The sequence below is a fragment of the Typopeltis vanoorti genome, chromosome 4 (genome assembly GCF_054136105.1).
Source record: "Typopeltis vanoorti isolate ZY-2024b chromosome 4, IOZ_Tvanoo_1.0, whole genome shotgun sequence".
Lineage (NCBI taxonomy): Eukaryota > Metazoa > Arthropoda > Arachnida > Uropygi > Thelyphonidae > Typopeltis > Typopeltis vanoorti.
This window is the reverse complement of record NC_143552.1, coordinates 81583292-81600472: the sequence shown is the minus strand read 5'-3', so window position 1 is coordinate 81600472 and position 17181 is coordinate 81583292. Positions and strand designations below refer to the sequence as shown.

General features: G+C 35.0%; 1 protein-coding gene across 2 annotated transcripts in view; it reads left to right on the top strand.

Annotated features, from left to right (window-relative positions):
• Positions 1–16869, top strand: part of RagC-D (Ras-related GTP binding C/D) — a 215556-nt gene extending 198687 nt beyond the window's left edge. For both annotated transcript variants that reach the window (XM_090391300.1, XM_090391301.1), the window contains exons 8-9: positions 4771–4919; positions 16386–16869. In XM_090391300.1, coding sequence (XP_090247426.1) covers positions 4771–4919; positions 16386–16537 — 301 coding nt within the window. In that variant the 3' untranslated portion in view covers positions 16538–16869. The remainder of the gene's footprint in view (positions 1–4770; positions 4920–16385) is intronic.
• Positions 16870–17181: the final 312 nt, after the last annotated feature.

Here is a 17181-nt window from a genome sequence, read left to right as displayed (position 1 = left end):
GCCAAGATAGCTTTGACTAGACGAGCAAAATGCACAATGCCAAGCTCAATTAATGCCGCGCAAGCTTAAGAAGTCATCTGTCTACAAAAATAAAAGTCTAAATGGAATGCTTATAAATGCATGCATTTATTAACAAATAAATATTACTTCTTTCTCAATTAATGAGCTTGCACAACAAGCATAGCAAGCATGGAGAATTTGCCCCTGCAAGAAATTCCTCCAATTTTTCATTAGCCTTTTAATCAAGAAGTTTATCTTCATGTTTGGTGTTGAATGCTATCACTACCCCTTTCCTTAATCATTATTGCCTGAATATAACATTCTGTACTTATTATTTAAGAGGATCTCATCTGTTTTTGTATTATTTGTCTCACTAATGCCAGTTTTGACCTTATGGTACTTATCTAGTTCTTCTGGAAATTCGATTTCCTTTCCATTAATACTCTTAGGATTGATGGTTCTATCTTTATTTCTTCTGATGTTGAGTTGTAGCTTGTTCCAGCTGCCTTTTCGCTGTTTGGTCTGGTTCCTGACAAAAACAGTGGGGGCCTTGTTTAACTGAGCAATATCCCAGCTAGCACAAAATCTCGTGTTGTAGCATCCTGTTTATTTCTGGTTTATGCCAATATAGAGTACAGCCTGGTCAGCTAAGTCCCAAATTGCCAGCCCATTCTCTTTTATTTAATACTCAGTAAGTAATAATTGGAAAGAGATCCCCACATCACCTTTAAGGAAATGCACAGAACCAACTGGGGCTTCTAACCTAATGAAGCACACACTACATGAAGGTAAGGATTAGGTTAGAAGCCCCAGTTGATTCTGTGCATTTCCTTAAAGGTGATGTGGGGATCTCTTTCCATTTATTTGGCTTTGATCGTTAAGCATCCCCCTATCCTAGATGTTTGGAACAATTATTTTAAAAGACCATTAAATGAAGCAGGCAGCAAAAGAGTGGTGGTAGAAAGTATTCAAGAGATTAATGCAATTAGGAATATATTATCAGTATTTGAAGTAGAAAAAGCCATTAAAAAGAGGAAATGTAGAAAGGTGGCTGAAGTAGATGATATATGAGCATAAGTGCTCAAATGAAGTATAAAAATTTTACAGTCGCTGCATTTTCATAATTCAGAAGGTCTGCTCAGAAAATTGAAAAGTAAAGCTGTTCAAAACGCTATATATCGGGTGGCCACAATGTGGCTCGCAAGCTGCATGCAGCTCGCACTCGTGTGGCTCTTCACGATCTACCAGGAAAAAATAAAAAGAGAAAATTGGACAACAAAAAAGAGGAACGAAATAATAAAAAAAAAAAGAGAGAGAGAAAAACAGGGTTAATAAAATGTACTGCAATAAAAGTTTAATTGAAACACATTAAATGAAGTTTACTTTGAACAATTAGAAAATAATTTTAAATTCAAAACAATAATTTTAGTTACTTATTTACTAGCAGAGGCCTTCCTTATTTCCTTATATTCATTTTCTTAGTAAGCTCCTTAAAATTAGGGTGTAATTAGTCAAAGTAGTTCTTACAAGCTCATTACAACCTCGCCATGTGCACACTCACTCCCATACTATCGCATCGGTCAAAGGTTGCGGCTCTTCTGAGTCTTACCGGAATTATTTTGGCTCCAAAAGGATGCATAGTTGGCTACCCTTGCTATATATAATGTAGACTATGTATTGCATTATAATTCTAAGTCAAGAGTTAGAATTATAGGATATACAAGAAGATGGTTTGATGTCAGAGCAGTTATAAGACAAGGGTGCACACTCTTTGCACTGTTATTCATAACATGCAATGAACACGTTATGAAAGAAAGTGGTATTAATCATGATATTAGAATTAGAGAAGATGTTAATGTCAGTTCTTTACTTTATAAAGATGATGTTATACTCAACTAAATCCAATACAAATCTCCAAGAATATGTAGCTAAACTGAATAACTGTTGGAACCAGTATGTCATGAAAATTGGCAATTAAAAGACCCAAACTATAAAAATAGGCAGGATCATTGAAAACGTTAACTGCATCTTGAACGAGAACCCAAACAACTAAAATATCAACTATTTAAAAATTTATAAACTAAATTATCTGGAGTAGAACTTTTCAGTATAAGAAAATACCATCAGGACCAGAGGATGTTTTTTGGATATCTATGTTATTTTATATTCTTCTGATGAAAGACAATAAGAAGATGATTTGCATTGATCGTTTATGCTGGAGTAGAAGAATAATGCCAGAAGTTCAGCTTTATGTTTAGGTGTTTTTTTTGCAGAAATCCCATCTTAGAAAGAGATAGAAGCACAGGTGAGTAAAAATTATGTCCAGTGGCCTTTGAAGAGGACCAGAAGGTATGACTGCACAGGAGGTGAGCTTCTGCATTTGGTCCTTTCTAAGGTAAATTTGCTCCAATACATGCTCTAGTGTATGCTAGAAAGAAAGCTTCGTGTGTTAAGCCACTTACACTGCTGAATTTTTCTCTTTGACTTGCCTGGTCACACCTATTTAAACCATGTTGACATAATTGAATAAAGCACAAGAATTTCGAATGTAGTGAAGAATGAAGACCTTCATTTCAGAAACAATTTCAGTATCTTGCTAGGAGCAAATAATTAGATCAGGTAGTGGAAGCAGTAGTATGGTCATGGAAAAGAGTAGAAGTCCTGTACTTCATTCTACTAGCCACTGTTGTAGTACCAGAGAATGTGAGGTTGAGAATGGCTGAATGAAAGATATATTCAGGAAGAAAAAACTTCAACACGATTGTGGTTTGTTACCATAGAGGTGACCCCAGTATATTTGGAGGTGGAAGGAAAACTGGTTGACATCAGGGTGTTAGGGGGATTGTGAAGAAGGTTATCTGGTATTCTGATTTGTAGACTGATGATTTGTGTTAGGTCATTGCTTACTAGAATTACTTCTCATTTCATCTATTTAACTCTTACGAGGATTGTTCGATAAGTCCGTGCAAAAATGAAGAAAACATTACTTAAATTGAAGCTTATTAGCTCTTTATATTTAAGTAACTTTATGAAGAAAACAATTTTTTTGGGACAAACATTTTTTATTTTTTAACATAGTCTCCTTTGAGGTCTATACACTTAGTCCAATGATGCGCGAGTTTTTTGATCCCATCCATATAGTATTATTTGTCCAACTCTTCAAAATAAGTAGTTGTTTAGGCAATCACTTCATTGTTTGAAAATCTCTTTCTTGCCAGCCATTTTTTTTCATGTTTGGAAACAGTTAGTAGTCCACGGGAGCCAAATCTGGAGAGTAGGGAGGGATGCAAAAGGACTTCGTAGCATAAATCGAACAATTTTGCAGTCACAATTGCAGAAGAGTGAGTGGGTGCGTTGTCGTGGTGAAAAAGAATCTTCTTTTTCACCAAGTGTGGTCATTTTTCCTTTATTTCATTATTTAAATGATCCAGCAAAGATGCATAATACACTCTGGTAATTGTTTTGCTCTTCTCCAAGAAGTCTATGAAGATTATGCCACGAGCATCGTAGAAGATGGTGGCCATAACTGTTTCTGCTAAAGGAACAGTTTTTGCTTTCTTTGGTGCAGATTCCCTGCTTACAACCCATTGTTTTGACTGTTTCTTGGTGTCAGGCTGGTAGTGATGAATCCATGTTTCATCCACTGTTACAAAACAACGCAAAAATTCCTCTGGATTTTGTTGAAACAGCTTCAAGCTGTCCTTGCAACAGTTTTCACACGTTGACGCTTTTGATCCAGTGTGAGCAAACGTGGCACCCACCTTGCGGATAGTTTTCTCACATGTAAATGTTCATGTAAAATATTATGTACGTGATCATTTGAGATACCCACAGCCTTAGCAATTTCATGCAACTTCACTCTTCTATCATCCATCACCATATCATGGATTTTTTCAATAATTTCTGCAGTAGTGACCACAACAGGGTGTCCAGAACGTTGAGCATCACTTGTGCTCATATGGCCACTTCGAAAGTTACTAAACTACTTATAAACCATTCTAATTGAAGGTGCAGACTCACCATAATATTTATCAAGCTTAGCTTTGGATTCCTGAACCGTTTTTGCCTTTCAAAAAGTAATGTTTAATCACTACGTGAAATTCTTTCTCGTCCATTTTTCACAAATCACAGTACTTGATCGATTCAAGTGAACGCCGAACACAGAGTAATAGATCTATCTGACTGAAACTTAGTGTGTGATCCTCCAACAGTTGCCAGCAATTAAAGTAACCTTGATACGTACTAGTGGCACCATCTCTTTGACTTTGCACGGACGCGAACAGTCCTCCTATCTCACCCATATTATTAAATGCTGACGTAACAAAGAAAATTACATATATTGGTTTGCTGGTTTGAACAAATTATACTCCCCCACCCCACCCCTTTCTTCTTTGAGAAGACAGTTGTGAATGACTTGTAAACTAATTAATTTTTCTCTCTGCATTTTGTTTTTGATGAAGATTTCAAGCTATAGGCACAGGTTTTTTTTCAGCAAAACTGAGAACATTTATTATGTTGGTTTGCTGGTATTGATTTGAACAAATGATCCCCCCCCCTTTCTCCTATAAGAAGACAGCTGTGAATAACATGTTCAAAAATAATTCATTCTTTTCTCTCTCTCTTTCTGCTTTGCCTTTAATGAAGATTTCAATCCATAGGCAGGCAATTTTCTTTTTTTTTTCTAGAAAAACTGAGACCATTTTTTATCTTTTAAAAAAAAATCAGTAGACAAAAACTTTAATACACTTATTTTATTACTTTCGTTTCCAGGCTTCGGGAAGATGGTGAAGGAAGTGCTTTTGATCATCAGTCTTCAAGCACGATCAAGCTAAATAATGGTACAGTTCTATACCTCCGAGAAGTTAACAGGTTTTTATCACTTGTATGCATAGTTAGAGAAGATAATTTCACAAGAGAATGTAAGTATATGTATGCTAGCAGTTTGAAGTTTATTAGTTTGAATTAAGTTGGTGTATAGTTGTTTGTTTAATAGGGAATAAATAAGTTTAATTATAAATTCATGCATTTCATCCCATGTACATTGCTTAGCTAGAAAATGAAACACTATCTCAATATCATGCATTCCCATATATTATACTTGATTATAATCATAATTCCTCTGCCGTTACATTCTCCAAAAAAAAAGAAGGCAGCCACCTATATTTCTCATCATTGTTGATGATTGAGTGCATTGCCTTGGAGATGATGTTCCTAATTCTAAGTAGTATTTAGTTGCACATACTCGTGTATTGTATGGTACTTCACTGAGTTGTAGGATTAAAAACTTGAATTTCTTCTTCTTTGGGATGGGTGGTGGTGGGAACCCTGCTTGCACAAAAGATTTACTGACTCTCAAATCAGCTGAAAAAAAAGAAATTCCTCAAGAATTAGAAAAATTAGAATAATGGATCCAGCATTATTTCAAAGCCAAATGTATAAACTATGAAAGTTCCTTAAGGTAAGTTGACCAGAGAGCTTACAGGAATACACTCCCCAGTATTCGTGAGTTGCCTTAGTATGGACTATTTAAAAGACATAGACACCACCCAAGCATCTATATATTCGCCTTTTATTAGTCCATGTTGATAAGGTTTCACTGACCTGACAGCTGTTTTGAACTAGTTGGTTCTCCTCAGAGATTAGGTAGAAACCTTAAGAGAGCAAAAACTCTCATTCAGTACTAAGGAACTTGAAATGTCAGAGAAATGTATTTTTCGTAAGTGAACTTTCAGTCAGTGCATAAAAGTAATTACTAAAATAAATAGTTCCGAAAAATTATTAAATTACTAAAATTATTTGTATAAGTCAAGTGGATATTAGATTGAGCATTATTTCAAAGCCGAATATAAAAACTAACTATGAAAGTTTTGTAAGGTAAGTTGACCAGAAAGCTTACAGAGAGCTTAGTACTGAATGAGAGAGTTTTTGCTCTCTTAAGGTTTTTACCTGATCTCTGAGGAGAACTAACCAGTTTTGAAACAGCTGTTGGGTCAGTGAAACCTTATCAAGATGGACTAATAAAAGGTGAATATATAGACGCGTGGGGCTAATACGATTCAGAATATTGTGTGCACCAAGTATTGCAGTTTATTTAAATGTAGTTCAGCACAATAGCTGTTTTGCATGGTATCCGGCGAGTTCATCGAATGACAATTCGTCGCAAATGCAATTCATCGAAAAAACAGTTCACCGAAAATTTAAAATTTTCGAAAATGTTATGAGAAAATTGATCCATTTAGAACAAAACTGAACCGTGAATAAGGAGATTACAATGCTACTTTCATAGGTAAAAATTATAGAATAATATGGTTCTTATAGTTTTTCTTGTCCGATAACTGTTTCATGTCTGTTCATGGGACTGATTTGCCTGTTTCCGGAAGAAAAGCCCAGCCGTATCTATATTACGCCTGCTAACTTACCTTTAGCAGAACAGGACTGATAAAAATTATGCGTAAATGGGACCCAACTACCCAGGTCTTTCTAACTAAATGGCTTCGTTTTTACCGACTGAACTATGCGGGCTTCATTATTATTATTGTTGTTGCTAGTAGTAATATGCGACCTCAATACAGCAATTATTATGGGATGAATTTTACTCAGATTTGCTATGTGAAACATTTTACAAGAAAATGTCGAACTGTTCCAGTTTTCAGTTCATCTATATTCAGGGTGACAAAGGAATAATGTATCCAAATTATGTACTGTATTACAAAAACTCTCTGACTTAAATTACTTAGTAGAAGTTGTTGGTACAAGAAGCTGTCTGCATGGTTCAGTTTTTGTTCTAAATGGATTACTTTTACCATAACATTATCAAAAATTTAAAATTTTCGGTGAATTGTTTTTCGATGAATTGCATTTTCGACGAATTGTCTTTCGATGAATTTTCCTGTAACCGTTTTGCATTCACATCAGTAATCATACGAACTTATTACCACCAATGATGAACCCACCTGTCTTTGAAGCGACACTATTGCACATACTAGTGAATGAAGTTTGATGAGCAACAGAAAGCAAAGGACTAAGCAACCATTGTAATAATAATAAAGAATAATAAATCCTTGAATTTTTTGATTCTGTGCAGAATTGAGCAATTAAGTCAGTAATAATGTCTGTCACTATAGCAGAAGGTTATCCACTGCTCCATCATACAGACATTTGTTTCTGCTGGTTTATTGTGTGTGTTTGTGTGTGTGTGTGTGTGTGTGTGTGTGTGTGTGTGTGTGTGTGTGATGGAGAACTGGGATAAGCTTATTGGCAGTAGCACATCACTGTTTACTTCCAAACTCAAAAACACTCTTCGTTCATCCCTTCTACTGCACTCATTTGAATACTCCCCTTCATATATAATGCAATGAACTCTCACCATAATAAAATACTAGTAATTAAGTCAGTAATAATGTCTGTCACTATAGCAGAAGGTTATCCACTGCTCCATCATACAGACATTTGTTTCTGCTGGTTTATTGTGTGTGTTTGTGTGTGTGTGTGATGGAGAACTGGGATAAGCTTATTGGCAGTAGCACATCACTGTTTACTTCCAAACTCAAAAACACTCTTCGTTCATCCCTTCTACTGCACTCATTTGAATACTCCCCTTCATATATAATGCAATGAACTCTCACCATAATAAAATACTAGCTAATGCCACATACCATCAGTCATCCAATGACTGATTTACTATTGAAAACCTCCCATTGTAATAAAAAATAAATCTATCCATCAGCTCACTGGACATCATCAGATGCCATATGGTCACTTTTTTCCTTGGTAATGTTCCACACCAGTCCTGTCTAGGTGGCCCTGTGTTTCTGAAGACCTCAGATACACCATCCATCCATCTCATTAATGGTCTACCCCATCTGCTTTTTCCAGGAACTTTACCTTCTATTACTGATTTGAGAAGTCCTTTCTACCCTTTCAATGTGTCCAAAGTATTTCAGCTTTCTTCTGTTAATATCTTTAGGAGTCTTAAAGTCCTATCTTTTCTAGCAACTATCCATTTCCTGTCAGACTTGTTTAAGTTCCAGGTCTCACATCCATAAGTTGATGTTGGAAAAATAGCTGCATCGCAAATCCTGAACTTTGATCCTGTGGAGATAGATGTATCCTTCCAGATTTTAAATGTCTCTGACTGTTGTTTTAGCCATTTCTAGTCTTCTGCACAGCAATTCTTCACATTAATAATGGATCCCAGGTATTTAAACTTACTCATCATCATCATACATATCAAGAATTTAGGCCTAGTATGGCCTGTTCCGGCCTTAGAAGTCATCGTTGAATCGTTTTAGAGGACGTCCTGGTTTTCTTTTTCCTAATGGCTTGTACTTTAAGGCTTGTTTTGGTAATCTTTCTGTTTTCATTCTTTGAACATGTTCCATCCATCTATGTTTATATTTTTTAATTTTTTCAATTACTGGTTCTTGGTTTAATTCTTTCATAATATCTTCGTTTCTTTTGTGATCAAATAGGGTATACGTTGCAGTTTTTCTCATAAACTTCATTTCTGCTGTTGTTAATCTTTGTTTGTCTTTTTGTTTTATTGTCCAGATTTCGCTTCCATACGTTAAGACCGGTAGGGCTAATGTATTGTATACTTTTAGCCTGGTTTGTTTTTGAACTAGGTTTGGTTTAAATATAGAGTTAATTACACCTGTTATTTTTAAATATTTTGCAATTTTTATGTTTATATCTTTTTCATTTTCATATGTGATCATACATCCTAGGTAGTTAAATGAATTCACCTGTTCTAAGATCTTGTTATCTAATACTATTTTAGTTCTTGCTGGATCTTGTCCTTTAAAGGCCATAGTTTTTGATTTTTCCGTTGATATTATCATACCATAATCTTTGGATATCTCATTTAGATTTAAAATAGCTTTCTGTAAGTTATCTTCAGAATTTGTAATTATTATTTGGTCGTCTGCAAAGAGGAGAGTGTTTAAGTTAACTGTAGGTGAAAGTTTAATTCCTTGATGTAAATTTTTACTCCATTTTATTATTATTTCATTTAAGTAGATATTAAAAAGAGTTGCTGAGAGGGGACATCCCTGTTGGACCCCTTGGTTTATCTCTCTTGTATATGATAGCTCATGATTTAATCTTATTTGTATTTGATTATTTTCATATATACTTGTGACAGCTTTTAGGATATTATTTGGTATTTGTCTTTCTTTTAATATGTTAAATAATATGTTTCTTTTAACTTTGTCAAATGCTTTTTCAAAGTCAATAAATGCAATATGTGTTTAAATTATATTCTCTTCTTTTCTCTATTATTAATTTTAGGCAGAAGGCTGGGTCTATACATGAACGTCCTTTTCTAAATCCATTTTGTACCTCTAGAATAAAGTTTTCGGAATATTTCATTAGTTTGTTATTTAAGATTCTGCTGTATATTTTGTAACATGAATTTAGTATACTGATACCTCTATAGTTTTTAGGGTCATCTCTATTACCTTTCTTAAAGATAGGAATCACAAGTGCTTTTTTCCATTCTATTGGGGAGATACCAGTTGAGTAAATTTTATTTAAAAATAATAAGAGTCTTCCTTTGAATCTTGTTCCTGCGTATTTATATAGTTCTGAACCTAGCTTATCTTCTCCAGGTGATTTTCCGTTTCTTGTTTCTTTCAGGCTGATTTCTAATTCTTCAGTTATTTCCTTTTCATTTTCGTTAATTGTTTGCCAGTTGTCTTTTTTAAAATATTTGTCTGTCCACAGTTCTGTGTAGTAATTTAGAAATTCTTCTAATTTCAATTCAGTGTTTAATTTTATGTTTTCTTTGGTATCTGCATTTAGGTGTTTCAAAATCTTATATACATTGGGTCTTATTTTATATAAATCATGTTCTAAATTAGAAACAAATTTATTCCATGATTCTCTGTCTTTTTCTGACTTCTCTTTTAGCTATGGCTCTTATTCTTTTATATTCTATTTCATCTTCTAATCTTTTACTGCTTAACCATTTGTGATAGGCTTCTTTTTTCTTTTTGATTATTTCTTTGATTGTATCATCCCAGATCTTCAGTTTTTTTGTTTTATTGAATTTTTTGGTCTTTCCTAAGCTTTCATTTGCTGCTGCATTTAGTATCGTTTTTATATTAAGCCATTCTATTTCTATTTCTTCATTTTGTTTTATTTTATCTAGATACTGGTTAATTCTTTGTTCATATAGCCATTGTACATTTGTGTCATTCAATAGTCTAGTTTTATAAACAAATGTTTCAATGTTTCTTTCTGTTCTTGTTACTTGTAGCCATTTAAGTGGTAATCTTAATTTTATTTTAACAAGGAAGTGGTCACTGCTTATTTCATATCCTCTGTGAACTCTAACATCTAGTGAAAATTTTGATGTCTTTTCATTTAATATGAAGTAATCTAATATTGATTTCCATCCTCTTGCTGCCCAAGTATATTTATGTATGTCTTTATGTTTATAGAAGGAATTCATTATTTTTAGGTTATTATAAACTACAAAGTCAATCAATTTTTTACCATTTCTGTTTAGAGTGTGTTCTCCATGTATTCCTATATTATTATTAATTTTCGTGTTTCCAATTCTTGCATTTAAGTCTCCTGCTAAAATTATGTAATCATTTTTATTTATTTTATTATATATGTTTTGTAGCTGATTATAAAATTCAATATTATCCTGTTCTCTTCCTTCTTCTGGGGCATATAAACCAATTATTGTTAAATAGCCTCTATCTATTTTTATTCTAGCTTCTATTATTCTTTCATTCCATAATTTATAATGTTTTAACTGTTTTGAAAGGGAGTTATGAATCCAAATCATGACTCCTGCTTGTGCTCTTTGGTCTCTGTCGACTCCACTGTATGTCACATTAAAATTTTCAGTTCTCATAGTTCCTTTTAATTTCTTTTTTGTTTCAGTGATTACTGCTATTTTAAAATTTCTTTCATTTAATAACTGGTCTAATTCTATTTCTTTATATGCTATTCCTCTTACATTCCAGTTTGCTATGTGTATTATATTTTGTCGTTTCCATTTTCGTTTTCCCTTTTCCATTCCAGGGTCGTTTCCCATAGATTCAATCCGATTATCTTTTTCTGTCGGCTTACAATTATGGTTATGTTCTCCATGTCAGGGGACTAGCCTGACGATGGAATAGTTCAGTGGTAGGGCTGCTACCTTAAGGCTTCTGAACTCGCCTTCTTCCGAATTTAAACCCATAGGAGGAATAGGGTATATTGAAGGGGAAAGGGTAGATTATAGAAGAAATATAGTAAGGTTTATAGAGAAGACATAGTTGTAAGGCCAGAAATGAAAAGATCCCATGGCCCTCGAGTACTCTAATAGCACAAGGGTCATAAAGTAAGAAGAGTTGGCTGATAAGGCCTTATAGGAAAGATTAAAGTAAGTGGGTCTTCCTCAAAGTAGAAGGAGAGGATAGATCCAGCAAGGGGTCCATGGGAGTGCCGCTTTCCTTAAATCAAGATGATTGCCCCTTATGGCCCTGTTGGTCCATGAGTCCTTATTCAGTATATTCGGACCACCCCACCATATATATATATACACACACATGCACGTGCATGTACACACACACACACATGGTGGGCTCCCCTATCTGCCACCCAGGGGACGCGCTCTCTAGGGGTTACAGGGTCCCCTGAGAGTTTGAACTTACTGACTTCCTCAATTTTTTCTCTGATAAGATACATGTGTTTCTCAGGTGCTTACCTGTCTGCGATATATTTCTTTTGAGAACCATAATCTTTTTCTTGCTAGGATTGAGTTGAAGTCCCTGTTCTTACTGATCTTATTAACTTTGTTAAGGATTCTTCCTTGTTCTCTCTTGTTATGGAGTACTATGTCATCAGCATACCTCAGATTACTGATCAATCTGTCACTTATCCTAATTCCTGTATCAAGCTCATCCAATACTTCACACATGATGTCCTTGGCATGGATACTAAACAAGTGAGGAGAAAGTAGGCATTCTTGCCTAACTCCCTTGCCGACCAATCTGTTAATATACGACCTGTTCTTCTGTGGCTTCCTGTTCTCTGTACAAGTTAGCTATCAACCTGATAATGTGTTGAGAAAAACCCATTAATTTCATTACTTCTCACAGTTTCATATGTTGATCATAGTCAAAAGCTTTGGAGTAGTCTATGAAACACGATACCATAAGGAGTCTCAATTATACTCTCAGTAATCTGTCTAAAGCAAAGGATTTGATCTCTCTGGTACCCTTTCTTTTCCTGAAACCTGCTTGTTCCTCAAGCATCTCTGCCTCAACTTTGGACTTAATCCTATTTAGGATGATCTTTAATAAAATCTTGCTTGCATGAGAGATCAAACTAATAGTTCTACTGTTCTTGCAATCCTTCATATCTTCCTTCTTGAGCAGTGGTATGAAAACAATAGGTGACAGACTGACTTCTTCCAATCTCTAGGCCATAGTCCTAGCTTCCATATCCTTGTACTCAATCTATGAAATGCCCTTATCCCTCCATCCCTGTTGCCTTAATTAACAGAGGACACAGCCAAGAAGTATCTAGGCCCATTTAGAAGACTAAGAGACCCATGGTTATCACATTCAACATGGGATCTGATTTGAAAGCAGGCAGTTGGAGAAACAGAGACACAAGGACTGAAGAATATAAACGATTATGTAAAAAAAGTGAGAAATGCTGGTCCTTGTTATTGTTAAGCTGTTTAATTAATCCTTCAAACTCATGCCTATGTGGATGAGGTTCCAAATTGAAATTTTCTTGCTAAGAGGACACCTCCAAATTTTCCTTATCCTCTCTGCTGTACAGTTCCTCACTGTACTCTTTCCACCTGTTTTTGATTTCCAGTTCTTCTGTTAGCACTGCTCCATTCCTGTCTTTGATGACATTCAGTTTGAGCTTAAACTTTATAACATCCTTTTATAATTGTGCCTCTTCATTGGAATTCTATCTCTTTGCACTTATTAGCATAAAAATTTTCCTTGTTCTGTCTGATGGCTTTTCTCACTTTTGAACATAATCTTTTATATTCTTCAGGCCTTGTGTCTCTTTATTTCTCCAACTGCCTCCTTTCAATCATTGGTCTTCTAATTGGGCCTAGCTACTTCTTGACTGTATCCCCTACTGTAACCTTGAGTCCTTCCCACAGCATTTCAGGTGAGCTCTCCTCACTAGTTTCAAAAAGATTGGCCATGTTGAAGTTTCTTCTGCGAATCCATTAGAGATTACTCTGACATCCAGTCCTGCAGGATGGGCATGACTTGGAAGGTTTCAGAGTCTGTCTTACGTTGGCTTTTACTAGCTGATGGTCTGTACCACAATCTGCTACTGGACAAGTATGCACATCAAAGGTGCTTGTCTTCCATTGTTGGAGAGCCAGAATGTAATCACTCTGGTGCCTTGACCTATCAGTGTTAATGTCCAAGTATAGGTCCATCATGGGTGTTTCTGGAAGCAGGTATTGGTAATGACTAATCTGTTAGCATGGGCAGATTCCAATAGTCTTTCACTACAGGTGTTACATTCAGAGCAAACATTACACACTCAGGATTCACTCTCATGCTCTTTCCCACCTATGTACTTTTCATCGTAGGGGATTTGAATGCAAAAGTGGGAAAGAGTATGAGAGTGAATTTTCATCAAGCAGTCCAACACAGTCCGTAGGTTTTTTGTAGCACTCCTCACTCTCTTCATCAGGTCTATCTGTGTGGGGTGCATAAACTATGATAATTGACATATTGGTAGGATGAGATGTAAGTTTAATACAAAGTATCCTGTCATGAACAGGATTATAACCAAGAAGAGCTCTTTACCTGAACTTTCCTCAGTACCACAGCTATTCCATGATGTTTTGAGGTGCCTCGTAAATAAATAACTAGGTTACCATCCTGTCTTTTGAAATGCCCTTCTCCATTCCATCTGGTCTGTGATATTAGGTGTGTCCCAGGATGTCAATTTTATACCTTTCCATCGCTTTACAGACAATATCAAGAGTACCCATGTGTAGACCATGTCATTCCATGTGCCTATGTAAAATTCCCTTTTAAGATTAATCCTATACCTTCTGTATTCCTCATTCACAATATCACTGACTTTTGTTAGAGACTGTAATATACTTCTCGAACAGGACCCTCTGCTTGAGCCCTGAACACGACTGATTATTCTGTGCAACAGCCGATGCAGCATGAGATGTATTATAAGGCACAAACACATTAGGATTTTGGAGTGCAATCACTGCAAGAAAAAAAAAAAAAAAAAAAAAAAAAAAAAAAAAAAAAAAAAAATAGTAGGGTTGTAGAGGCCCTTTCCATATCTGGGGGGGGGGGGGATCCCAATTCATCCCACGTCGACTGGGTGGATTTGATTTTAGCCTACTGTGAGGCAAATACCTGAGAGAGAAGGCAGACTCCCACTGCATAAGATGAAAAGAAATATAAAATCAGCAAGATTCACCCCTAGCCTCTGAATATTCTAATAGCATTGGGAAGAAGGAGCAAGAAAAAAAAAGAAAGAAGGTAGGGACTAGTCTATAGAAAATATAACAGATGTATATTATTTGAAGTAAGGCAGTCCAGCTAGAGACCTCAAGTTTGCCACTCCCATATTCACTAAAGTGAGCCTTTGAGGAAGAATAAATAATAATTTAAAAAAAAAATAAATAATAATAAAATTCTTTTGCTCTCTAGTTTTCTTTCATCATTTTGCTGATGCATTTTTCTTTCAGTTCTTTTTTTTTTTTTTTTTTTTCATTATGTGTTTTGTTTTCCAAGTCTGAGGTTAATCTGAAATTTCCAGGAATTTTTTTTTTCTTTGCACAGAATATTTTGTTTCATTTCTGTTAATTAACAGATTAAAATGTAATGTTTTAAATAACTGGTTATTAATATGTCATATACACCCTCTGTCCAAAAAGAAACTGAACCTTTGATAGAAAATAAAACACAGGCCAATTATAATTATTTAAATAATTTATTTCAATCAATATACTCTCCCTCAGCTTCAATACAGCATTTGGCATGGTCAATTAAATCATTAAATGAGTTTTTTATATCGGTTTTTGGGATACTGTTGTATGGTTACTGCCACGTGAACGTTTTCAATGGTGTCGTATTGCTTTCCTTTCATTGGCAAATGAAGTTGGGGGGGGGGGGAGGAAATCACAGGGTGCTAAATCAGGTGAATACTGCGAGAGATCCAACACACAAACTTGGTTTTTGCTCAAAAACTGTCTCACAATGTTAGAATGATGAGATGGTGCATTATCGTGCAAAATTGACCAGCTGCCTGCATCACGATATTCATGCTTTACGCAACGAATTCTCGCTATCAATTTCTTCAAAACTTCGAGATAAAACTCACCATTGATCGTTTGGCCAGGCGGAACGAATTCTTTGTGGATAATGCCCTTGGAATCATAATCAGCATTCTCTTTACTTTTGACTTCTCCAGGCAACTTTTTTTCGGATTCCCCTCTTCTGGTGGTCTCCACTCAGCACTCTGGCGCTTTGTTTCGGGCTCATACTCAAAACACCAGTGTTCTTGAGGTCCTTGCAGTGTTCAATTCGATACATTCGATGGTTATACCGGTCAATATGTGGGAAACAAATCTCTAATTCAATTTACGATGGCCCAAACTCTCAGTCAAAATGTTGTGCATAGTTAATTTTGGAATCCCCAATTCATCTTCAATCAATCTCACTGACGATTTCGGGTTTTCTTTGATGAAACCACACACTTTTTGGATGTTAACTTCGCTCAGTCCAGTTTTTGGACGGCCCAGCTTTTCGTCATCCTCAAGCGTCTCATGACCACTTTGAAATCGCTTAAACCACTCATAAACTTGAGTAAGTACGGGATAAGCATTCATCACTGTATTTGAAGCATTTCATTTGAAGCACCGACGCATCAAATGCTTCAAAAAGCATTTGATGCGTTTCGGTAAAACTTTACCGAGTTGAACACAAAAGTTAATCACAACTCTCTGTTTGAAACTCATTTTTTTACCGTTCATCAAAACACTGTCACTCTTGGCACTATAATTTGGCTTCTAATGAAACAAATGTCATAAACAGCTGACACAACACTAATGAAGGTTGCTGCTTTCGACAACAAAAAGATACAACAGGTGGTGCCACTAGTTTCTTCTATTTTCAAAAAGTTTGGTTTCTTTTTGGACAGAGGGTGTATTACTCTTACAGCATATATGTTCTTTAATGTCTTTGGCCACTATTAGTGTATAGTTCTTATGGTTATACTGTTCAGCTTGCAATTTATAAGCATGTTTACCAAAGGAACTCAATTTTATTAGAATATATTTTTACTTTTACAATTTTTAGAAATAAAATCTTGAAATGTGTTTTGCAAGAATAGCAAGTTTGAGAAATAACTTTTTTTTTTTTTTTTAGCCCTCATAGACTACAATTTTAACTGTTTCCGACATGCAATCCAGGCTGTCTTTGAAGTAAGATTCAAAACAAATAAAGTAATTCAGAATTCCACCCAAGCATATAGTTCTTTAGACAGTACTCAGAGTAATGGATATCTTGAACAACAATGAATATTAATTTAGAAATATAAATCGACAGTGATGCTGAGATGTTTAGCAAAGACTGTGTATTATAGCTATTACTCAAAAGTTCATTACATTATTTCATTTAATTATTAATTTGTTTTGAATTGTACATAATGTTGCTGCAGTCAAACTCAAAAATGTGCCAGATTAACAAAGTTTTATCATCTTTGTGCTTCTGAAAAATGTCTCAAAATAGTTTATCTAAATGTAAGTATTTCTGTATATACACATAACATAATGTTCAGCATAAAATGTCATCACTTTGTATTATTTTGTTGTGTTGGTTATTAAACTTATGACACGTAATATTATTGCTGGATACATATCTACAGAATCATATATCTCATGGATTTGTCACTTTTTAATCTGGGAAAAGAGTTTTTGTGCTTAGGGACTTATCCAGAAAGGGCTAATAAAGAGTAACTACTTAAAATATGAAATACGATCGACCCTCACTAAAGTGGACTTCTGAGCCCATAGGAATAGTGGATAGTTTTATAGGGAATGATTTGCTATTGGTGATATTCTCAAAACTTCATTGTAAAAATTATAGCCTCAATGAAAAATATTTTATAAAAGCATATGCAAAGAATTCTGTTTCATTCCAGATTTTTAATTAGAAATGTTGA